This window comes from Heterocephalus glaber, unplaced genomic scaffold, assembly GCF_053883595.1.
Source record: "Heterocephalus glaber isolate CG9 unplaced genomic scaffold, H.glaber_assembly_v1.0 deba00001733, whole genome shotgun sequence".
Classification (NCBI taxonomy): Eukaryota; Metazoa; Chordata; class Mammalia; order Rodentia; family Bathyergidae; genus Heterocephalus; species Heterocephalus glaber.
In genome coordinates this window covers 11,337,666-11,363,264 of record NW_028258444.1, presented here as the reverse complement: position 1 = coordinate 11,363,264, position 25,599 = coordinate 11,337,666, and the positions used below count along the sequence as shown (strand labels likewise).

The 25,599-nt window shown below is 37.9% G+C and overlaps 1 protein-coding gene across 20 annotated transcripts in view; it reads right to left on the bottom strand.

Annotated features, from left to right (window-relative positions):
* Pphln1 (periphilin 1) overlaps window positions 1–25,599 on the bottom strand; it is a 150,800-nt gene that overhangs the window by 111,052 nt on the left and 14,149 nt on the right. For 11 of the 20 annotated variants that reach the window (XM_087200201.1, XM_087200202.1, XM_087200204.1 and 8 more), the window contains exons 2-3: window positions 14,104–14,195; window positions 430–657 (exon numbers count right to left, since the gene is read on the bottom strand). In XM_087200201.1, coding sequence (XP_087056327.1) covers window positions 430–657; window positions 14,104–14,175 — 300 coding nt within the window. In that variant the 5' untranslated portion in view covers window positions 14,176–14,195. The remainder of the gene's footprint in view (window positions 1–429; window positions 658–14,103; window positions 14,196–25,599) is intronic. The other 9 variants (XM_087200206.1, XM_087200214.1, XM_087200216.1 and 6 more) reach the window with 1 other exon arrangement.

The window sequence follows — 25,599 nt, the reverse complement described above, 5'->3', positions numbered from 1 at the left end:
TATCATGATTAATATATAGTAATTGTACCAGCATTAAATGGTAACCATTTGCTCATCATTTTTTAAAGTATCAAGACAAGAGATTATACAGCTCTGAAAATCCCTGCTAATCTGAAAGATAAAAAAAACAATGTAGGATATGGTTTAGCGGTAGAGCTCTTGCCTAGCACCTGCAAAGCCTTTGGCTTGATCCCTAGCACTGAGGAAGGCAAGCTCAGCGGAAACAATGACATTCTGAGCTGTCCAGAGTGCCTACCCACCTTGTCTATGACCCCAAGATACAATTCCCACTGGACAGCTCCAGCAGGCCGTTCAAGAGAGCATCAGCAGGAAATGTTTATTCAAATGCTTTTATGGCTATCACAAACATTTTCATCACATGAATTTTAAACTTATGATAATGGTTAGTACATGGGGAAATTTACATACTCCTCTGTGAGGTGGACCACTTCTTCGATCGTGAGAAAAACTGCGGCCCTGGTCATATTCTCGGTAAGCAACATGACTGTAATATCTACTGTAGCCTCCTTCACCAGGTCTGTCTAGCAGTGGTGGTTTCTTTTCTAGCAGTGGAGGTTTCTTTTCTAGCAGTGGAGGTTTCTTTTCTAGCAGTGGTGGTTTCTTTGGCACAATATTAACTACTCTATGGTAGCCATCCTAAAACAGACAAAAAAGAAATATGTAAAAAAAATCACTAATTTCTCTAGTTAATTTTGGAAAGGTTTTTTTTTAAAGTAATAAAAATCTTATCCATAATCAAATAGGATAAATATGTACACAAAAATGCATTAATGAAATAACATGAATATAACTAATAGTAAAGTCTTTATGAGGATGAAAGGAAACAAAACTGTTCAATGAAGAAAGCCAAGCATTTAAAATAACAAAGACCAATGCCAAAAAATAAAAAAGGAAAAAGGAAACAAAATATTACAATTTCATAAAAAAATAAACTCCAGAGAATAAGGATGTTACATAACTCTGTTTCTAGTTTCCTTAGAAATGTAGAAATAAACCCATGAAAGATAGCACATATATTTGGTGTACTGTGTTAGAAGTATTCTACTTAGAAGTACAAGATTTTTATACATAAGCAACAGCAAGCAAGGAGATAATGCTGAGCCAGACAGGTGAAAAGGAAACATTTTGCTATTCTTTCAGCACAACTGAAGAGGAGAACCTTTGGCTTAACAAGTTTAGAAGCAAAATAAAAGCTGATAACAAAATTGTAAGGGCCCAGGATTTAGCTCAGAGGCATCCCACCTGCCTTGTAAGCACAAGGTCCTGAGTTCCATCCTTGGTACCGCAAAAAAAAAAAAAAAATTGTAACTAGTTTTTAAATTAATATGCTCTTGATATTTTAACATTTCAGCAACAGGGTGGGTTTTCTGTGGAGGAACTTGGGGAATTGGATGGAGGAAGAACACCTGTCTCCTGTTAGGAGCTGATGTAAAATAACAAAAAGATTATTGCAGTAAGAATAGAGAGCTACAGAACATGTATCAGTCATCTGCTCTAATATACTCATGGTACTTCTAGCAATATTGGGTGAAATATATGTGAAATAAATTTGAAAACTTGCTGTTAAGATACGATTATACATCACCCAATATAACAACAGCAACAACAGCAAAAAACTCTACAAAGGGTAAAGCTCAACACACAGGTGTTTAACTTAAAGTTCGGCTTCTCATGTATAAAATAGGATTAATACTAATATCCCTGAAATTACTAGGGGACTAAATGAGAAACGGAATGTAAAGTGCTTAGTGCAAGTCCCAGCACATACAGGGCCCTCCAGAAATGTATGCTACATTATTACCTTTGCAAGTCTATTTTTTAAAAAACTAAACTCAAGGTGTTCCCTTAAACTGCTTCTTAGCATTAATCACAAAAAGTATTGCAGTTATTAAATTACTATTAACATTCAAATTTCCCAAGAGACAGGAAAATTTTCAACTGTAAAGAAAAACCAAAGTCAATACTTTATATCTGTTTGAAAGTTAAAAACGTCTGATTTTTTTCCATGGGGATATAAAGTGCCCATTTAGTAGTATATTCCATATTAAACTGTGAGATAAGGGGCTGGATGTGCAGCTCAATGGTAGAGGACTTGCCTACCATGCACGAAGGACCTAGGTTCAAAAATCAGCACCAGGAAAAAAAAGAAATGGTGAGACATATTTGAAAAAAAAAAAAACCTAAAAAATAAATAATAAAAACTGTAAAATATATTCTGCTTACATGAAAGATAGTACACAAATAAATATATTGACACATTTTTTTTCCCAAAACTACCTTTCACAGAGGATTTCAATTAAGTCTGGGTATGGAGCTTCTGCAAAATGGCTTTAAACCAAAATAGGAAAAACTATAAATTTTCAAAGCATTTCTAATTCCATATTAGTGATTCACAAAATTAAAATAACTAATTCTTCCAATTCCAAGAAGCCATAAAAATCCATTCCTAATATCCTTAAATGATTATTTGTTTATGCTTACTTGGAGGGTTTATAAAAACATACACATGCCATAATGCTGCTATGAATAAAGAGATTATCACTCTACAAAGCAGCCTTTTCCTCTGTTCAACTGCCCAGTTACCAGAACTCTATTTCAAGATTATATATGATAAAACTTTTGAAGAAATTAAATTTAAACTGCATTTTAGTTCTATATTTTCAAAATTGCCTTTACCAGCCAGACATGCTGGCACACACTGTAATCCCAGCACTCTTGGAGACTGAGGCAGGATGATCCTAAATTCACACCAATACTGGCAATTTAAGGACCTGTGCAGATCCTGTCTCAGAATTTAAACAAAATAAAAAGGGCTGAGGATGTAGCTCAGCGGACAGACCCTGGGTTCAATCTTCAGCATCATTTACTAATTAATGAAAACATTCAGGTCACTGGTTAGCAAAAACAAAAAAATTCCCAATGACAGCTTTTATACCTATAATGAATATCAAATGGGCAAATGGGCACTTCCTGTATGTTTTTAAAAACTGCTTAAATAGTAAATATACATATAGTACTATCTTTGCTCTTCAGACACCTACTCTTTTTATTTTTTTTTGGTACCGGGGATCAAACTCAGGACCTTCTGCTTGCGAGGCAGGCAGCGGAACCACTGAGCCAAATCTCTGGCCCTAGACATCTACTTTTAAAGAAAACTCCCAACTTACATGAAAAGATTTTTTTTTTTTTGGTACCTGGTATCGAACTCTGGACCTTGCACTTATGAGGCAGGTGGAGGAACCACGGAGCTAAATCCCAGCCCCATGGAAAGATTTTAAGAAACAAAGATTTCAGATTTTTCTCCTTTAGAAGCTTACATTTAAAGTTTTAAAAGGAAAAATAAAAAAAGTAAAGTTCAAGCAGTACTTCCTATTTACCTTCACTTGTCAGACCTGAATGAAAATATTACCATTTGAAATTCTTATACAAATCTTACACTGAGTTGTAAATATATAATCTTCCTTTCTAAATGGGCACATGATACAGAGGCAACATTCCTCCATTTTAGGAATACCAACTAAAATAATGGCCATGGAAACACCATTACAATAACAAAAAATTTGGAGGCTGAGGACGTAGTCAATGGTAGAGAGCCTTTGCCTAGCATGCTCAAGACCCTGGGTTCCATCTTCTATTTCAGAAGGACATAAAACTAGAATAGAAAAACTGAATGTCTTACATACAAACAAGAAATAAAAACTATAAGAGCATCTTTAAAAATTGTTAAGGATAGTTGGATATAGTGTCACATATCTTGTAGTCCCAGAACTCAGGAGTCTAGGAGTCAGGAAGATGGCAAGTCTGAAGCCAACCTGAACAACTTGGTGACCCCTTGTGGGCAGGTACATACATAGGTAGAGATAGGAAGGACAGACTAGGGATGTGGCTCAATGATAGGGCGTTTACTTAGTGGTGTGCAAGGCCCAGGGTTCAACTCAGGGAGTAAGAGATGGAGGAAGAAAGAAACTCTAGGGAGCTGAAATTTCTATTATTTCAAAAGCAGGTATTTCAAGTGATAGATTTGGATATAAGTATCTCAATTTAGCTCAATGAAAGCAATTTTAATTGCTCTCTCTATATATAAGTAACACTTGGATTCATTTTAACAAAAAACATTTTTATTTAAAATCAGATTAATTCATAAGCTCCACTCTTTAAGTGTCGTTATCAGTAAGACACATACTGAAGTATTTATTTACACTTGAAATTTACTTCAAAATAATCTGGAAGAGAATGGTAGAGACAGAGGCAAAATACAAATAGCCTTGAGTAGATAACTGTTGCTTGGATGATGTGTCTTTTGGGAATTGATCATATTATCTATTTTTATGTACTTGATACCATATTTTCCTCATAAAAATCAAAATCAACTAACATATGGCACTAACTGCCTAGCAGAGGAACTGAACATGACTGCACATGCTGGTGGTCCTGCAGTGACTTCCTGTCTCAATGATTGTGAGCCTGCAGAATGATGTTGGTCTCTCTGACTATTCTACTCCCAGCACCCAGAATACTACTTGGCGCAAGGTGAGCACCACACACGTACTACATACCTTACTTTGTTATCTAAATTTTATCTTACTTTTGTCACCACATTCTTTTTTACTAGAAAACCCCCACAAATAATGTACCTAAATTTAAAAAACTATTTATGGAGGCTGGTAGACTTTTGCTTTCACAAGCTCTGAGGTTTCCTCTACCTGATCCCTCATATTTTATGACAAGTATTTTTATTATCACACCTATTGGTTTAATTCACTCACTGATTCTTCAGTGAAATACTAGTGTTTCTGGGCCGGGGATTTAGCTCAGTGGCACCACACCTGCCTCACAAACACAAGGTTGTGAGTTTGATCCCCGGTACCAAAAAAAAAAAAGAAAGAAAGAAATACTAGTGTTTCTGAGTCATTCCAGTGGTTTGCAAGGACAATAAAGCACAACACGATTGGCACCAACCCCCCCAAAAAGCGAGGACATTATTACAGAATTTGGCCAAGAATTTACTGCATGTCCTGGAAAACAACTACAACAAAAAGAGTCAAAGCCTGGTATGGCTGGGTGTGGTGGGGCACACCTGTAATCCCAGCACTAGGGAGGCTGAGACATGAGGATCACCATGAATTTAAGGCCAGCATGGGCTACATAGTAAGTTCAGAGCCAGCCTGAACTACATAGCAAGACCTTGTATCAAAAACACCAGAAAAAAAAAAAAAAAGGACTGATGTGGTGGCACATAACTGTAATACCCATATTCTGGAGGCCTCCAAGTTCAGGCCCAGCTTGTGCAACTTAGTGAAACCCTGTCTCAAAATTTAAAACTGGGCTGGGGGTGTAGCTCTGTGCAAAGGCCTGGGTTCAATTTCCAGTACCAAAAACCAAAAAGAAAGTTAAGTTCTTCCAATTATTTCAAACAAGAAATTAAAACACCTCCTGGAGTAGTTCTACACAGGGGATCATTACTCAAAATTCAGCAAATGAACAATTAAGATTTTGCATTTCACCAGGTATATAGTGGCACAAACCTATAGCCCCAGCTAGTCAGAAGGCTAAGACAGGAGAATCACAAGTTTGAGGCCAGCCTGGCAATTTAGCAAGTACCCTGTCTCAAAGTAAGAAATAAAAAAGGTGGGCAGCTAGGTATATAGTTCAGTGCAAAGGTCCCCATTTCAATCCCCAGCATCAAAAAAACAACAACAAAAAACACTGTGCTCTACCTAATAAAATATACAAGGTTTAGTCCTTAGAGGGAGGAGGTACTCTTGCCCACAATTTACTCTGAAATTCATCAGAAAACTTAGATGGATTAATAGCATGGGTAGATGGATAAATACATAATAAAGCAAGCACAGTAACAGGCTAACAGTTGCATCTAAATAGTAAGAATATGGATGTTCCCAAGTTCGATCCTCGGTACCAAAAAAAAAAAGGTACTTGCAGAATATGGATGTTCACTATAAAATTATTTCAACACTGCATTATGTTTGAAAACTTTCAAAATAAAATACTAGAAAAAGTTATACAGTTAAATTTATTTGAATACTGATTGTATAAAACACTGAATTGGAAGTGTAGTTCAATGGCAGTACATTTATGCCTAGCATGTTTAAGGCTGTATGTTCAACCTGTAATACTACAATCAGTCAATAAAATAAAATAAAAAGTCCGACACAAAAAGAAAATTAAAGAGGCCAGGGATTTAGCTCTGGTGCCTTGCCCGCCTTGCAAGGTGCAAGGTCCTGAGTTCGATCTCCAGTACCATAAAAAAGAAAAGAAGAAAGAAAATTAAAATATAAATATATCTTAAATAAAATGTTTCAGAAAATAAGAGTGAGAGGAAAAGACTATTTTGACATTAATACATTGTGAAGAACGTGAAGAAATATATAAATGATTTACTTATGAGACAAGAGTTTGGAATTATAATTTGAGTGTGACTACATTTGAGAATAACATGCCATGTATTTCCTATGGAATCGCAGATACTAACAAAATCAAGTTCTAAATTCACCAAAGAACTTTTTAATTGATAAACTCAGAGAAATAATCAATGATAAGAATTGTAGAAATACTGTTAACTTTCAAAGCACTTTTACATAAATTGAACATCTAAAACCTCAATCTGAAAAGCTCTAAAATCTGTTTTTGAGAGCTGACATGATGACAAAAGTGGAAAATTTCACACCTGACTTCATGTGAGCAATATTCCAAAATTTGAAAAAAATTTAAAATCTGAAATACTTCTAGTCCCAAGCACTTCAGCAGAGAAGCTGTATAACTACTTAATTATAAAACCTAATAATTATGTTACTCAAGATTAACGTGAATGTGATAAAAAAATAAAATGTTCCTCACACAGTTTTTACTATTGTTACCACTGCTGTTAAAACTCAGAAAAATCTACTTTAAATAATGTATTTCTTAAAGCCCAGAATGACAGCACAAGGCCAGCCGTGGTGGCTCATGCCTGTAATCCCAGAACTCCAGAGGCTGAGACAGGAGGATCCCTGCGAGTTCAAGGCCAGCCTGGGCCACATAGTGAAACCCTCTCTCCAAAAAAAAAAAAAAGCATGGTGGCACATGCCTATGATCCCTGCATACCTATAATGCCAGCACTTATGAGGCTGAGGCAGGAGCATCTTGACTTCAAGGTCACCCTGGACTACAGAGCAAGACCCTGTCTCAAAAACACAAAAAGATGAAAAAAAACCCCACAAAAAATGAAAAGGATAATCTATTGGCTCTGCTTCAGTGTCACCTATTATTACAATACCCAGAATATAAGCAGCTAGTGCTCTGATCCCAATCTTCAAATTTTATTATCTCTAAAAATTTTGAAACTGAAATTTTGCCCCCAGTTCCAAATAAGCTGGTAGAAAATCATTATTTCATGTTTTGGTCTCATTAGAAATTCCATATTACCTATTTGTTCCTCCTTAGGTGAACAAAATGGACTCTCACACCTGGAAGTTTACCTGTGTCTAAAAAACATTCTGGCTTAGACTTGATAAAGACTAAGAAATCAGACAACCATGTAGAAATTATAGATTAGGGACAGGGATTTAGCTCAGTGGCACCGCGCCTGCCTCACAAGTACAAGGTCCTAAGTACCAAAAAAAGAAAGAAATTATAGGTTAAAAGACAGCATACTGGGGGGGCGGGGGGCGGGGGGGGTGGTGCCGCACAAGCATTGTGGATAGAACCCAGGTCCTCACTCATGCTAAGCAAGCACTCTAGCACTGACCTATGCCTCCGGCCCAGAAAGCATGCTTTAAAAATGAGAGGGCATCGGAGCTGGGGATTCAGTTCAGTGGTTCCGGTGCCTGCCTCAGCAGTGCAAGGTTCTGAGTTCAACCCCCCGGTACCAAAAATAAATAAATAAATTAATTAATTAATTGTTTAAAAAACGAGGGCATCATAGGTATCTAGACATTAAATGTAGACACCTGCTGGTTTCCAACCTGTAAAGCACATGCTCACATCCAGATTCTCTGTCCTGCACATTCAGAAAGAGATTGCCAATATTTAGATGTATTTAAATGAGTGTTTCCTTGCCTTTCCAGGTTTACCAAGCCAGGACTCACAGGGGCTTTTATGACTACCTTCCTACTAGCATGGGAAGCACCTTCTCAATAGTCCCCCCTTTCTTTCATAGTTTATATGCCACCCACATCCAAAACACTGTCAAGTACATTTTCTGATACAGCAGAAATGGAAACAAATGAGGCAAAAGTATACTATTAAAAAATGCATGGCCGGGGGCCGGGGATTTAGCTCAGTGGTTTTGCTGCCTGCTGCGCAAGTTCAAGGACCCGAGTTCGATCCCCGGTACCAAAAAAAAAATGCAATAAAATTCCTTCTTTGTTGGACAATAGGACCCAAATGTACAAAATAAAATAGAACATCACATTCCCTCATCAGTGAAACTAATGTTGTGGTTACTAACTTTTTAAATGATTAGATGAAGTTTTAAACTTAGGAAAAAATTCTCTATCACTGAGATATGACACACTTTTAAGAAATATACAAATCATAAATATACTGCTGGAGATAAATTTTTACAAGACAAATACTATATAATTATCGTGCAGATCAAGACACTAAACATTCCTACCAAAACAAAACCCTTGTACTCTCTCCCATAACTCCCAAAGTAACCACGTTCTTAGCAATCGTAGTGTTCTAGAACTTCACCAAAAAGTAAAACACAGTTGTGCCCGGCCTCTTTCAGTGTCAGGTCTATGGCATCTGCCAGCGGACCATCTACTCGCCTTCCTGATATTGGAACCCTTCAAGTGGCCTGGTGTGTGGCGTTCATTTGCTGCCACTTGGAAGCTCTCATGAATAATGCTGCTTATAAACATTTTGGTACATGGCAGTACGGTTTTTAAATAACATTTGATAATCTCCACTTTGTAAACAAAGATATTTAAACCTGAAATAACAAATTAGGTTTTATTAAATCTCAGGTCAACAATTATTTAACTTTACATTTCTTTTTCTTTTTTTTTTGTACCAGGGATCTAACTCAGGGTCCTTGAGCTTGCGCAGCAGGCGGCGAAACCATACATTTCTTTTTCAATGTCAAACATTTTAACCCAAGGATTCAGTGAGTCCCTTTAAATCAGATGTGAATAGAAAATTACTTTTTCAACTAAATGTGGATACCAATAACACAACTCCAAGTATGTAACTGAGTCATTAACAGAAATTAGATTATCATCTTCAGATTATGTTACTGCTAGCTGTTACAAGGATCTCAAACTACATCCCTACTATAGAAATTATGGCAATGGAAGGCCCACCCCAACTCTTCACGGTGATGGCTCACTGCTACAGTCTTGCCCTCCACCTGTCCCAGAGGCCCATGTGGTAAAGAGTGGTTCCCCAGAGAGGTGAGTGGATAAGGCCTATGGGGAGGTTGTTAGGTCACTGGGGGTCATGACTTCAAAGAGGACTGTGGGGCCCAGATCCCCTTCTTTTCCTTATGCTCCCTTGCTACTTGGTGAGCAGCTTTGCTCTGGCACACACACCCATAAATACAGATACACTGTCTTGCCACAGATCCCATCTGTCATGCAGTAAAACATTCAAAACTTTAAGCCAAAACAAACCATTCCTCCTTGTAAATTGACTATTGTTATACGAATGAAAATCTAAATCTGACTAATCCCATCTACTGAAGTACATATTATTGTGTCACAAATGAGGTTATTTTGTAGTTCACACTGACATTTAAATATAAGTCGCCTGCACCCATTTTGTGTATCTTTAATTTATAGCTTAAGAACATTCTGAGAAAGGATCTATATCACTGATCAACTTAACAACAGCAACAACAAAAATACCCTGCGAAACTATGCTATATTTAATTAAAATGAAGGTCCAACACTGAAGGTAAACTGGTAATTTCCAAGAGTAACCTGTAAGGCACAATGTCTTGAGGGGAAGAGGAGCTTTAAATTACTAACGAAAATAAGGCTCTAAGTTCACCAGAAAGGGGGGAAAACATACCTGAATCCTTGGGAGGAGGGACTTGGAAGTACAGAAAGGCTTATAAACGAGAAGAGGCTGGCTGAGGGGACAGTGGAATTAAAAGAACGAAAAGAGGAATGAATCTGTACAAGTTGTGGGCAGGTTCTGTGATTTTAAAAAGAAGAAAGGCAATCAAGGCTCCTCCTCTTCCAGGGGGAACCAAGAAGCCAGAGAATTTCAGGAAGGGAGATTTATCTTAGACAGTTCAGGGTACATCTAGTCTGGTTATGAAGGCACTCATGAAAACATTATCTCCTTACTATTCATTATTGTTGAAAATATTTTTTGAAGTGAAAAAAAACCCGTTTCCCGTAATAAACAGAAAATAATAATATAAAGGGCCGGGGGTTTAGCTCATTGTCACCACGGCTGCCTCACAAACTCCCAACCTCAAGGTCCTAAGTTCGATCACTGACACTAAATAAATAAATAAATATAAAACTGAGGACCTCTGATCTAAATCATTTAGCCAAAAATCTATTCATAAATTTTCTTCCTGTTAATTTCAGTATCTTATACCACGTGCCTATTGCCATCACCACACACAACTTCAAACAGAACTTTCCTAGCTTGGAAACTCCATGCTCTTAAAAAACCAACTGCCTATCTTTCTGCCACACAGTGGCTTCAACTTCACTGAGCCTTCAGTCCCTCAACCCCTCTCACAGCCTTAATCCTCCAGCCCATTTTGGTTTTTTTGTTGTGGTTGTTGTTGTTGTTTGCTCATACTAAGAGATCGAATCTAGATATACTCTGTTACTGAATGACAATCCTAGGTCTTTTAAATTTTGAGAGCCTGGCTAAGTTGCCCAGGGGGCCTCAAACTTTCCATCTTTCCACTTTAGCCTCAGGTGTAACTAGAGATACAAACGTGTACAACCGCCAGCCTCACTGACCCCCCTCCTCACCTACTCTCCTGCATCAGCCCACACCACGTAGTACATCACCTCAGTGATTCTCAGTCAGACCCTCCACAGCCTCATCCTGCAATCTCAAATCAATAAAACCACCAGCTTTTCCTATTCTCACACAGGGCTGCTCAGGTAATACAGCACACAGCCCTACAGGTGGGTGCCCAATTGATGACGTAACCAAATAGAAAATTCTTCTACATATCTTTGAAATACAGTATTTAAAATTTAGTTTCTTCCCATCCCTTACCTGCTTCTACATCACATTTACCTACATCATTTGTTCACCCTTCAGGAAAACTGTCAATTTTATCAAGTCAAGGGGCCAGGGATTTAGCTCGGTGGTGCTGCCACCTGCCTTGCAAGCACAAGGTCCTGAGTTCGATCCCCGGTACCGAAAAACAAAAACAAATAAAATAATAATATATTGAAGGGGTTTTTAAAAACAAAAATTTTATCAAGTCAAAAAAAATTTAAGGGCCGGGGATTTAGCTCAGTGGTTCTGCTGCCTGCCTCAAAAGCGTAAGGACCTGAGTTTAATCCCTGGTATCAAAAAAAAAAAAATTAAAATATTGAGTTTTTGATTATAAACATGAAGTCTACATATTAACCTGGAAAAATGACATATGGTAATAAGTTAGCCTGCCCATCCTGAAATATAACAACCTCTTCATTTTTTCCATCTTAGATGACCTTGTATCAATACCAATGTAAGCTATAATCTAGGCCAATGACAACCCTGAAAAAGACACTGACCACTTAAGGGAGTCATATGAATAAATAATATGCTGTAAATAGAAAACACTAACTTATATATAAACAAGTATTTATGCCCTCTGATGCTGTGTACCAGACTCATGGTATCTCAATACATCATCACCACAACCCAATTGGCCTAGTGCTTAGAAAGGCCTCGGCAGAAGTCAAGGGCTGCTGCTGGTGCTTCTACTTCTTTATTTGGGGGGAGACCAGGGATCGAATTCAGGGCCTCACACTTGCCAGGCAGGCATGATGCCACTGAACTATATCCCCACCCCTGCTGCTTCTTATTTCTGAAACAGGGCCTTGCTCCTTAGCCCAGGCTGGCCTCCAATTCTCAATCCTCCTGCCTCAGCTTCTAGAGTGCTGCAATCTCAGGCATGCACCACCCCTCCCCAAAGCTTCCCTTAGGCCTCCACAGAGGAAGAAAGAGAGACAAACAGATAGAGACAGAGAGAGAGAATTCCATATTCATTTAATAAATACTGAGCTCGCTATCATGAAATCAACCAATAACAAATGCTGGCGGGGCTGTGGGGAAAGAGGAACCCTGCTCCACTGCTGGTGGGAGTGTAGACTGGTGCAACCACTGTGGAAATCAGTATGGAGATACCTCAGAGAACTAGGACTGGAAGTCCCATTTGACCCCGCTATTCCACTGCTGGGGATCTTCCCCAAAGAATTAAAAGAATCATACCACAGTGATATATGTGCTCCCATGTTCATAGCAGCGCAGTTTGTAATAGCTAAAACTTGGAAACAGCCCAAATGCCCATCAACTGGAGACTGGATAAAGAAAATGTGGTTTTTTTTAATGAAATGGAGTACTACTCAGCCATAAAAAACGAGAAATTAGAGACATTTATAGCTAAGTGGATGCACATTGAGGCCATACTCTTAAGTGAAATAAACAGGACACACATGAATAAATACCGAATACTTTCTCTGGTGTGAGAAACTGAAAGTGTAAATAAGGACTAAATGTATAATAGGTAATGTGAAATAGGAAGAAAAGGGGCAAAGGGGAAGGAAGTAGGAGGGCTCGGGGAAAGGATGGAAGGGAGTGGGATCAATATGAGCAAATGGAAAAATAGGAACAAAATCTTTGTAAATAGGGAGGACTGGAGGGGTTGAAGGGAGGGCTGGGCAAGGGTGAAAAATAAGAACCAAGAGAGACTATGTAAAGGTGCAAATTTGCAATGATGAATGTCATTATATTGTATACCTAAAATGTACCAATGATTAGAATGAATAATCGATAATGTAAAATAGGAAGAAAAGGTCCAAAGGGGCAGGGGTAGTGGGAGGGGCAGGGGAAAGGAAAGAAGGGAAAGGAAAAATGATGAGAAATGGAAATAAAGTCTTTGTAAATAGGGAAGGGTGGAGGGCGTGAAGGGAGGGCTAAGCATGGGGAAAAAATAAGAACCAAGATGCATTATGTAAAGGTACAATTCCCAATGAGAAATGTAATTGTGTTGTATACCTACAATGTACCAATAAAAGAATTAAAAAAAAAAAAAAGAAAGAAAAAAGAAAAAAAGAAAGAAAGAAATAAATAAATACTGAGCTCCTGTTGAGTACTAAATAGAGTACTGGGAACAGTAAGCAGAACAGCAAACTCCTAGGATAAAGGCCTAGCTCAAAATTCCCAACTCCTGGAGCCAGAGACAAGCAGGAGGACAGACAGCAAACTCCCTGCCTGAGCCTAAAGGCATTCTTACTCACTGGCCTGGCCGCCTGACCAAGGGAAGCACCCCACAGGAGCCCTAACTAAGGACAGTAACATGTTTCTGCTCCAGGAAGACAGTCAGCTTCCTCTAAAATGAAAGTCTACTCTTACAATTTCATATATTCAATCCATAAACATTTTTAAGAACAGAGACAAATACGTGATAGCCAATAACAAGAGTAGATGCTCAAATACTTACTAATGGATGGTCTGACCTTTGTATGCTAAATCTTCACAAATTAAATTCAATATAAACTTTTTGTTTGTTTTGTTTTGTTTTGTTTTGTTTATTTAGAGACAAGGCAGTTCAGGCTGGTCTTGAACTCACTATGTAGCCCAGGCTGGCCTTGAACTTGCAGTGATCCTCCTGCCTCAGTCTCCCAAGTGCTGGGATATACAGGTGAGCGCCACCACACCCAGCAATATAAACTCTTTGTTCTAGAAGTTTAAACAACATAAAATATAGATTTTCTACATAAATAAAATGTCCTTTATTTTCTAACTTTTAAGAGATAAGCTTGGCCTATTTTTCAACTTGAAGTATTAGTTAATTTCTGCCACTTGAAGATATTCCTAGGCCAAGCTTTGCTCTATCAGGTTAACTTACACACTAGGTTCTCCGTGATTCTGTGTGTAGGAGGAACTTACACTGGGGTCATTCCGAGGAGGCACTCGTTCTCTTGGAAGCCTTTCATAGTCATATCGTTCCTCAGACCACATCGCATTTGTTCTGTCAGCCACTAAAGAAAAAAAACCCAAACAGGTATGTTTTTTGTTATTAGGAAGTAACAGATAAGTGAATGACCAGTTTCCTACCCAAATATTTTCTATACAACTTAAGGGGGGGGGGGGTAACCAAAAAGGATAAAAGTGATTTGATTATAGCAATGCTTCTTCCAAACCATATTTCTTCTTAAAAAAAGAAAAAAGAAAGAAAAAGCCCCAGGCTCCGCCTTCCTTCTATTTTCAGGGTTATTTAAAACATCAAAGAAATCGTTCCCAACAATTATGGGAAGAAGATCCAAAGACCACACATACTTCTCCATTCTCATATTAGGAAAAAAATGATTCCACTTATTACAGTTTAAAAGATGAGCTGGCAAAACTATTCCTATTTCCTGTTGATTGGCTTATGTAACAGTTTTTTGCTTCTCTGCATTCTTAGAGCTTACATCTCTCTACATGGTTCAATTAAGTAGTCTTTACTGGGGGAAAAAAAAGGGTTAAATGAATAATCCTACAAAGAAACAGCCAAAGAACCCTAAAACAAATCAGTGATTTCTGAAGAAAAAAACATTGTGGTTTTAATGCTATTTATTTTAATGCAAAGAAATCCTGATAAATTTTGAAACTAAAATAAAATTTCTTTCAGCATTGTTTCAGTTTGGAGAGACAGGAGGGTATATTCCGTTCATCAAGTAAGAAATGCTTCCTGGGCTGGGGATTTAGCTCAGTGCTGCCACTGCCTGCCTCGCAAGCACAAGGTCCCAAATTCAAGCCCCAGTACCAAAAAAAAAGAAATGCTTCCTCTTGAGAGTCAACACATTCAGGGTACAGGTAAATGTGGCACACTACAGATACCAAGAGTACACAGCTGCAAGAACATTTAAGGAATCACACAGGCCAAACACAAATGAACAATGCACACAGAGAGAGGAGAACAGGATGCAGAAGAGAGGTCATTCACACAGCACAGTAATACAGTGGTCAGAGCGGTCATACTCTGCTGTAAGGGACAAAATACTACTTTCAGTCTTTTGGCCTCTCCGCCAGTTGAGAGTTGGGTGAGGCATCTTTTATTGTTATCTCTGAGAAGATGGCACGAGATATAAGGTTTCTTTTAGCTATAATATTAAGAACACTAGCTTTAAAATATCTCACGAACTTTGAAAACCTAAAAAGCAAGCATCCTAATTCTGGAAGTTCCTAGTTTTGTACTTAGCAAAAAATAGTCTCATGTTCAAAAGTAATTCAGAAATCAAGGCAACAATCCTTTCAATCGTCAAAGAACAGGTTCAATTTATATGAAAGTTTGTTAAATTTACATGAAACTTTCCCTCAAAAGCGTAAGGCACCCAAAAAAAAAAAAGTGTAAGGCACATCTGAGTAAACTAAGATGAAATTTAAAAAAAAAGAGCACATGAGAAACACATGTAAACTATAAATCTATGAAATATTTTTATCTTAAAAAAAAAACCTATGCTAGGCTAAGTGGTGTTAAGTGGTGTTATGTCTTTAGTAAGTTATTTGGAGGCTGAGGCAGTAGAATGGTTTGAGCCCAGAAGTCTGAGGCTAGCCTAGGCAAGACATCATCTTCAAAAACTAAATAAATAAACGGGGGGGGGGGGGGGGGTGATGACAGACAACTGTTCTAATCAGGCTTACTGCTCTACCACTTGACATGAAATTAAAAACATAGAAGAATGGCTATATTAAAAAGGCAAGACCCTCTAAATGCTGCAGAGATCTTATGAAATGACTTATTACTACATTGCAGAAATAAGACTACTAGAAATAAGACTGTATATATAGGTCCCTCCTAACCTTGTTCCAATTTTCTGCCCGAAAGTTTGAAAGCCAGCACAATACTGTTTTATTGCAATAACCTCAATAACTTAATTATGTACTTTAAGAATCAACCCAGGCCGAGGATTTAGCTCAGTGGCACCGCACCTCCCTCACAAGCGCAAGGTCCTGAGTTGGATCCCCAGTACCACAAAAAAACAACCCACAATTAGAGTTGTTAAAAAGTAGCAACAAAGGTAAAAAGAATATAATTTTGATGAAAACAATAAAAGTTAGGATAAAGCAAAACACCCCAATATATTCATATAGGAGTTCAAAAATCATCATCTACTATACACATCAAGCCTGGCATAGTGGCACATGCCTGTAATTCCTCCTGAGGCAGGAAGATTGCCACAAATTTGAGGCCAACCTGAGGTACATAGCGCATTTAAGGCCAGCCTGAACTACACAGGGAGATCCTATCTCAAAAAACAAAACAGGGCCGGGGATTTAGCTCAGTGGTTCCGGCGTCTGCCTCCCAAAAGCAAGGTCCCAAGTTCAATCCCCTGTACCAAAACAAAAAAAAACCCAAAAACAAGGAGCTAGGCTACATCAAGACAAAAAAGACCAATTACATTCACTTATGGAAAAGCTAACAATGAGCAAATGTATCAGGAACTACAGTCTAAAGATGCCACTATAAATTGAAGCAAAAAGCCTAAACAGAAGTAAGTTAATTCATTAGCCGGAGAGGCATTGTTAGTAGAATTAGTTTGGGAACATTAAAAAATTTCTACACATAGACACTGGTGATAAATACAACATGAATGTATATAATGCTACTAAAATACATTTTCTTAAGTAGTTAAAATGATGAAAACTGAAAACAAAAGTGTTAGTGCATGTTTGCATTAAATATTACACTCCTCATGTGGTTGGTACACACACATAACACATCTCAATTTTTCTCATCCCTTCCCTCCATGCCATCCCGCCCAGTTTTTGCTCCCCTTCCCGTTGGAAAAAATTTTATTCCTCTACTTTCTATTATCTATCTTTTATTTTGCTCTCTATTTACATTTTGGGTTTCTCATATAAGAGAAACATTGTGTTATTTAAGCTTGTGTGTCTGATTTATTTCACATTAACATTATGGTATCAAGATTTATCCATTTTCCTACAAAGAACTCAAGTTTATCTTTATGGCAGAATAGTGCTCCAGTGTGCATAAATGAACACCATACTTTATCCATTCATCTGCTGATGGACATACAGGCCACTTCCAAGGTTTAGCTATCATGAATTGTGCTGGTATAAAAATGGGAATGCATGTATCACTGTAATATGACTCTTTTTTTTTTAGTACCGGGGATCGAACTTGGGTCCTTGCACTTACAGGGCAGGCAGCAGCACCACTGAGCTAATTCCCCAGCCCTAATATGACATTTTTAACTCTTTCAGGAAGAAGAAACAGTTGGGTCAAATAGATTTTCTAGTTTTGGTTTTTGAGGACTCTCCATGCTGATTTCCAGTGGTTACACCTGCGTACGTTCTCGCCAACAAACAGAAGGGCCCCTTTGTCCTCTCCGCCTCTCCCACATGTCACTGTTTTCTGACAGCCATTCTTCTTGCGGCAACCTGGAATCTCAATATTGCTTGTTTGTTTTGGTTTTTTGCCAATGTTGCTTTAATTTTCTTTTCTGTATTGGCCAGAGATGTTGAGCATTTTTTCATGTATTTATTGGCCATTGTACTTCTGACAAGTGTCTACTCATTTCAGCTGCCCATTTTTGGATTGGGTCTTTTATGTGGGGGAGGTAAATTTTGTAGTTCTTTATATTCTATAGATATTAGCCCTCTGTCTGAGGAACAGCTGGCAAAAACTTATTTCCCATTCTGTAGGCTGACTCTTCACTCTACTGACTGTTTCCTTTGCTGTGCAAAAGCTTTTCAATTTGATATAATCCCATTTGTTCATTCTCGGGTTTTTGTTCAAAAAGTCCTTGCCCATGCCTGCGTCTTTAACTGTTTTAATTAGTTTATCTTCCAGTAGATTATTTGTTTTAATATTTACATCTTTATCCATTTTTAATTTGGTACAGTGCATAGGGAGAGATATGGGTCTAGATTCAATCTTCTGCATGTGGACAGCCAGTTTTCCAAGCACCATTTGTTAGAGACTATCTTTCCCTTTGTGCATTTTTTTGGCCTCTATGTCAAAGATCAAATAGCTGAATGTGTCTCTGCCTCTGTTCTGTCCCACTGATCCACATACCTATTTTTGTGCCAGTACCATGCTGCTTTTATCACTGCACCTCTGCAACCTGAAATCTGGAATTGTGATGCATCCTGCTTTGCTTTTGTTATTCTGGGTCTCTTCTCCTGCCGTGTGAATTTTAGGGTGGTTTTCTCTAGATCTGTGAGGAATGCTGTTGGTATTCTGGTTGAGATTGAATTAAATCTGTTTATTAGTTTCGGGAGTATGGCCATCTTGACTATACTGGTTCTGCCTATCCAGGAACAGGGAACATCTTTCCATTTTCTGATGTCCTCTTTGATCTCCTTCTTCAGAGTACTGTACTAGTTTTCATTGTGGAGGTCTCTTACTTCCTTGGTTAAATTCCTAACTATTTAATTTTTTTGATACTACTGTGAATGGTTTGTTTTCCTAATTACTTTCTCAGTGAGATCATTATTGGTATATAAGAACGCTATTGATTTTAGTGCGTTGATTTTGTATCTTCCTACAAGCTGACTTTAGTTATTACTGTAATTTTAGGAGTCTTTTGGTGGAATTTTTTGGATCTTCTAGGCAGAGAATCATGTTGTCTGCAACACGTGTTCCTTTCCTATATATATATTCCTTTTCTTTCTCTTGCCTGATTGCTCTGGCTAATGTTTTGACTACAGGAGTGGTGACAGTGGACATCCTTGTCTCGTTCCTGATTTTAGAGCAAAGCTTTCAGTTTTTCTCCATTTATTATGATGTTGGCCATTGGTTTGTCATAAATTACATTTATAAGATTGAAAGATCCTGGTCCAGGGATTTAGCTCAGCTCAATGGTTCCACCTCCTGCCTCAAAAGAGCAAGGTCCCAAGTTCAAGCCCCAGTACCCAAAAAAAAAAAAAAAAAGATTGAGAGACTCTTCTACCACTACTTTCTTCAGGGTTTTTTATCATAAAAGGATATTGGATTTTTGCCATAGGCTTTTTCTACATCTATTGTGATTATGGGATTTTGGGCCCTGCTTCTGTTAATGATGCATATGTTGAACTGTTCTTGCATCTCTAGGATGAAGCCTACTTGGTCATAAGGTATGATCTTTTTGATGACTTGTCGCACTGTTTACCAATATCTTGTTGAGGATTTTTGCATCTATGTTCTTGAAAGAGATTGTTCTATAATCCTCTCTTTTGATTGTATTCTTGTCTGGTTTTGGAATCAGGGTAATGGGGGCTTCCAAGAATGAGTTTGGGAGTACTCCTTCCCTTTTAATTTCATTAGAGTTTGAGTGCTATTAGTGTTAGATCTTCCTTGAAGTTCCTGTAGGATTCAGCAGTGAATCCAGCAGGACCTGGACTTTTATTTGGCATTTATTACTACTTTAATTTCATTGCCTGTTATTCAATTATCCATGGTTTTTATACCATCTTGAGTTTTAGTAATTCATATGTATCTAAGAAACTATCCATTTCTTCTGAGTTCTCCAATTTATTGGCATACAGGTTTGCAAAATAGTTGCTAATAATCTTCTGGATTTTGGCAGCGTCCACTGTGATTTCAGCTTTTTCATTTCTTTTTTTTTTTGTACTGGGGATCAAACTCAGGACCTTGTGCTTTCAAGGCACGTAGCAGAACCACTGAGCTAAATCCCCAGCCCAGCTTTTTCATTTCTAACTGCAATGATTTTGGGTCTTTTCTTTTTTGGTAAGATTGGTTCAAGATGGTTTTTATCTTTTTTTTCTTTTTGGTACTGGGTATCAAACTCCAGACCTCACACTTGCCAGGTAGGTAATGTGCTGCTAAGCTACATCCCTAGCCCTTTTATCTATTTTGTTTATTCTTCCAAAGAACTAGCTCTTTGGTTTTTTTTTTTTTTTGGTACCGGGGATTGAACTAGGGTCCTTGCGCTTGCGCAGCAGGTGGCGAAACCACTGAGCTAAATCCCCGGCCCAGAACTAGCTCTTTGATTCATTGATTCTTTTTTTTTTTTTTTTTTTTTTTGGTACCGACGATCGAACTCCAGTCCTTGGGGTTGCACAGCAGGCGGAAAATCCACTGAGCTAAATCCCTGGCCTTTCAATGATTCTTTGTATTGCTTTTTTTTAAGTCTCCATAAAATGATAGATTTAGTGTATATTTTATTAGATTAATAACATTTTTTCCTTTTGGTACTGGGGATCGAACACGGGTGCTTGCGCTTGCGAGGCAGGCGACGGAACCACTGAGCTAAATCCCCAGCCCCAATAATAACATTTTTAAAAGCCAAAAACATGAATTTAAGCTTTCAATCACCTAATAGAGTTTACTCAGTTTGCTAAATCTAACACTCACTTTGGCAAACACTTCGTTATACTGAACTTAACTTCTATATGGAACAAACAGTATCCATGACACAATCACACATCAACTCCTACAGTTAATCCTAGAACAATTTTGTATATGTGACTCCATTACCTGAAGTATTTGCCTTATAAGGAGCTACAAAAGTTAGATTCAAGTTAAAATGTTTAATAAATACTTAAATGTTGACAACTTTTAAAAGACCTCAATTTAAATTTTTAATTTTTGTACACACAGTGAATGATTTTATGAAAAGAAGCTCCTCTTCTAAGTACAATAAATGGCTAAAGTCTCTGTAAATATGTTGCTTTAGGTTAGGTTTTAAGTAATCTGCTATTATCGTCTACTTCATTTTTTCTTTCCCTCTGTACTACGGATCGAACTCAGGACCTTGTGCTTTTGAGGCAGGTGCACTTTTGAGGTAGGCTTGGGGCATCCCCAGTCCTTTTTTTTTTTTTTTGATACCGGGGATCAAACTCAGGTCCTTGCACTTGCGCAGCACGCAGTGAAACCACTGAGCTAAATCTCCGGCCCTCCAGTCCTCATTTTTTAAACTTATCTCTTCCAGATGAGTATACAAAATACTGAACTAATATGTTTACACAATCTGCAAATATTTAGTTTTTAGATTATTCTAAGTACCTAGTGTTTTTAAAAATCAGCAATATCAGAATTTTTTATTACCTAAATTACTACAGAGTTTCAGAATAAAGAATATGAATATGTGCTAGGGATATAATTCATTAGTAGAGCACTTTCCTACCATGTGTAAGGCCTGGGTTCAATCTTTAATACTGCAAAATATAAAGATAGAACACACTATTATGATGATGAAGTTACGGGTTTGGTGTAGCAAAATGACTAGTATCCACAAGTACAAAAACTCAAAAATGAAACAGTCCTAGTGAGGCCTCATGCCAAATTATTGAATGAATATCCCTCACCCTTCAAAAATTTATAATTAGGGAAAGGAGGAATAAATAAGAAAACTCTACATGCAATCTTATACTGCTAATACAAGTAAAAGGCAGACTTGATTCAATATTAAAAAAGCTTACAATTCTAATTAGCGGAGTACGTTGGTTATGCTATTATTTAGACTTAGAAATTCAGTCCTGCTCAAAACCACAGATCCATCCCCAAACCAATCAGCTACATTTGTACCAAGGTATTCTGACTCCCAGGGGGCAATCATGCTTTTTTTTTTTTTTTTTTTTTTAATCATGCTTCTTGTCATGCTGTCATTTTGCTAAGTCTCCTCCCATTACTGGAGTCTCAGAAGCACTTTGGTAAAGTTCTCCAATCTAATGGGACATGCAAAATTAAGAACACGATAGGAATATGGATATTCCTCACAATTATGCAGAGAAGAGAATTAGAATTCAATGCAGAGAATGCAAGTTGCATTAAGTACATGTCCTGCAAGAGGGAATACTCAAATTTCATTTAGAAGGGTGTCTCAGGGTGGCAAGTTCCTATAATCCCAACTACTCGAGAGGCTAAGGCAGGGGGATTGCAAGTCTGAAGCGAGCCTAGTCAACATGGTGAGATTCTATCTCTAAAGAAAAAACAGATTCAGTAAAAGTTGTGAGCACCTGTAACCCTAGCTACTCAGAAGGCTGAGTGAGGAGGATCTCAATTTGGAGGCAAGTCTGGGCTCCATAGGAGTTCCAGACCAACCTAGTTTAGGTCTTCCTATATAGACAACACAGCAAGAGCTTGTCTCAAAAAACAAGTATAAACCAGGCATGGGAACCTATGCTTGTAATCCCAGTACTAGGGAGGCTGACAGGAGGATTTTAACGACACCATCCTGGACTCTACAGAGGGAGTTCAAAGCCAGCCTGAACTAAAGGCAGACCCTGCCTCAAAAAAACAAATACACAAAACAAAACAAAAAAAGGAAAAAAGAAAAGAAAAATACCTGGGCCGGTAACTGCCTCCACCAAACTATAAAAATCTCTCTTCTCTTATGCTATAATCAATAAAGATTGTGTGCTTAAAATATCATCATGGATTTTAGTTCCAGAAAGAAAATAAGCTTTTCTTACAGCATTCCACTGAACAAATCCCAACCATTATTAAGATAACTTCAACTGAGGGATAAGAGGAAAACGGGATTGACAATCTTAAGTGAAATTGGCCAGGAAATTGAGAAAACAAAAGCCACAGCAAAGATCCTTGTCTCAAACCACTCAAACGTTGTAAATCCAAAGACAAATTGATACAACTACTATATCAGGTTATACAAACTAGGTACATCAGCAGCTTAGGTTATAAACTCAATCTGTATTTTTATCCTATCTAACATTATTAAATATGGCCAGCATAGTTTTCCCTCCTCCCTAAACCCATACCTTTCACTTATTGTCATCCAGCAAATACACTGAGATCCAACAACAGTAAATAAAAAACTCAGATTTAACTTCCTAGGTATCTGAATGATAGGCATTTGCACCTGTAATTCCCTTCTTAAAATGTTTTTCTCCATATCTCTGCATGATTGATTTCTGCACCTTTAAATATCAACTTTTAAATATCTTAAGGTCACCACACAAAATCTCCTAATTTTGCTATTTTTTCACAGTGCTAATCATTTAATATATAATTTATTTTTAATACATTTTATTGATCTCTTCATACTAGAAAATACAAGCTTAATGAAAGTGGGAATCTCTATGATGTTAGGTGATCATGCCTCTAGAACAATCTGCACAAAATATGTGCTCAGTATTCAGAGGATATTATAAATGCTAAGAAAATGGTCACTGTAAACAAAACAATTCCACATCTCTACTTCCATCCTAACACCTTTCAAGAGAATGTCTTACAGATACCTGCAATTCAAAATGCCAGAACAATTCCTCATACTCCTCAGAAATCCACTTCATCTCCTGGCTTCCCTGTTGTTAAGTCTTGTATCTGGATGTCCCTTCAAGGCCTCCTGTGTTTAGGTGGGGCTTTTGAGAGGTGGCTGGATCAGGCGGGCATGATGCTGCATTAGGGCGTATGGTACTGGGATTAAGGGTATGGAGTAACTAACCTGGTTTAGCATAGTTCTGGTGTGGATAACGGAAGCCCCACGATGGGTGTGGGGGCCACCAATCAACAGGCTTGTAGCCTGGATGGAATACAAAGGGACAGAAAGAAAGCAGGCTGCTGTGTGCTCTCTCCTGCCTGCTCTGCCATGGACAGTTTCTCCTCTGCGATGCCCCTCTGCCATGCTACCCTCCCTTGGGGTCAACCAACTATGCACTGAAATCTCTACAAACTCAGGAGCCAAAATAAACCTTTCCGACTTTAACTTGTGAGCGTCAGGTATTTTACCTCAGCAATGAGAAACTAATGAAGGCACCTGTTTTGGTCAATGACCACACCAGCTGCCAAAAGGCCCAAATCAGAAACCTGAGACATATAAAACCCAAAATTGTTCCTACCTAAATATTCACTAAAGCCAGGCATTGCTATCCATTCTATAAAGCATATGTATCTATAGACCACCTATTTCAACATAAGAAGCACATAATACTATTTCTATTGAAAAATATTTAAAATTCCAGATGACTGAATCAAAAATAAATTTGAGACTGGAATTTGTTATAGTCTTCAGAAAAACATTTACCATTGATGCCAACTAAAATGGCCAAAATAAAGTACCCACCATTATGCAGCATTATTTGAAATTCTAGAAGAGATAAATGCAGGTAGTGGTAGTCAAGAAAGTCTTTAAGAAAGCTAAACATTTAAATAAAATTTTAAGATTGCTTAAAAGTGCATGGGTAAGAATGAAGAGTACAATACAAGAAAGGGAAAGGCATTAGGGAAGACAAAAAGTGCCAAAGAAACATGTGACTGACCAAAATGGAGACATACTGCAAAAGAATGGAAAACAGGTTGTGTTCAAGGAGCTTTCATTTCCACCACTGTGAACATGAATTTGCGAAATAAACTTGCAGAACATGGTAAACCATTTACTCACACAATCCTAACAGCAGAGATGCAATCTTTCACATTCCACATAACAGCATGCAACCTTTGAAAAGCTTAAATTCCAGGGTCAAATGAAACCTGTGCTCAGACTCATGATTTGAGAAGATGAGCCTGACAGGATACAAATGGAATAGAGGATGAACAGGCTGGAGACAAAGACATCACTGATTGCATCCATGAACATTTAAATGCTGCATTCTCTACTAGTTCTACAAGTCACTTGACTTTTCAATGCTTTAAAAATACTTTTAATTGACTCAGGCGTGGTGGCCCATGCCTATAATCCCAGCTCTCTAAAAGCAGGGGGCTAGAGGATCCCCAAGAGCTCAAGTTCCCCCTAGACTACATAGTTGAGTTCAAGGCCAGCCTGAAATACATAGCAAGCAACCTGTTTCAAAAAACAACAACAAAAAAACGCTTTTTAGTTGAGAGTAGCATAATGGCTACGAGGAAGGGGGAAGAGGAGGAGGGGAGGGAAGTGTACTTAAGGTTGAGAGATAGATGTTAATTTACATATTCAAAATTAAAATACCTCTTCTCTTTTCTTTTCTTTTCTTTTCTTTTGGTACGGGGATCAAACTCAGGACCTTGAGCTTTCGAGGCAGGCAGCAGCATCACTGAGCTAAATCCCTGGCCCTGTTTTCATTCTTTTATTCAATTTTGACCCTTACACCAAAGCCCTGCTAAAAATCTGTCATTGTCCACAAAATCCATTATCTGAACTCTACAACACTTAAGGCAGATTCCAAACCTGTGACTGATTAGGCCACATGTGACTTCTATCTCTCACTGAAAAAATATTCCATTGGGCCAGGAATTTTGCTCAGTGGCGCTGCACCTGCCTTGCAAGGGCAAGGTCCTGAGTTTGATCCCCGAACCAAAACACCCGCTCCCGAAAGCAATAAATATTCCATTGACTACATTTAAAAAATAGGAGACAACTGTATTCTTTAAAACTCTGCAGTTTTTCTGGTAGAAATTAGATGTTCTGCCAACACTGGAATCCTATTCTCACAAGCCAAATTGGCTGTAGATTAGGAGCAGCTGACCTATTCATCCTCAGGTTTAGATGCTCATTAGGT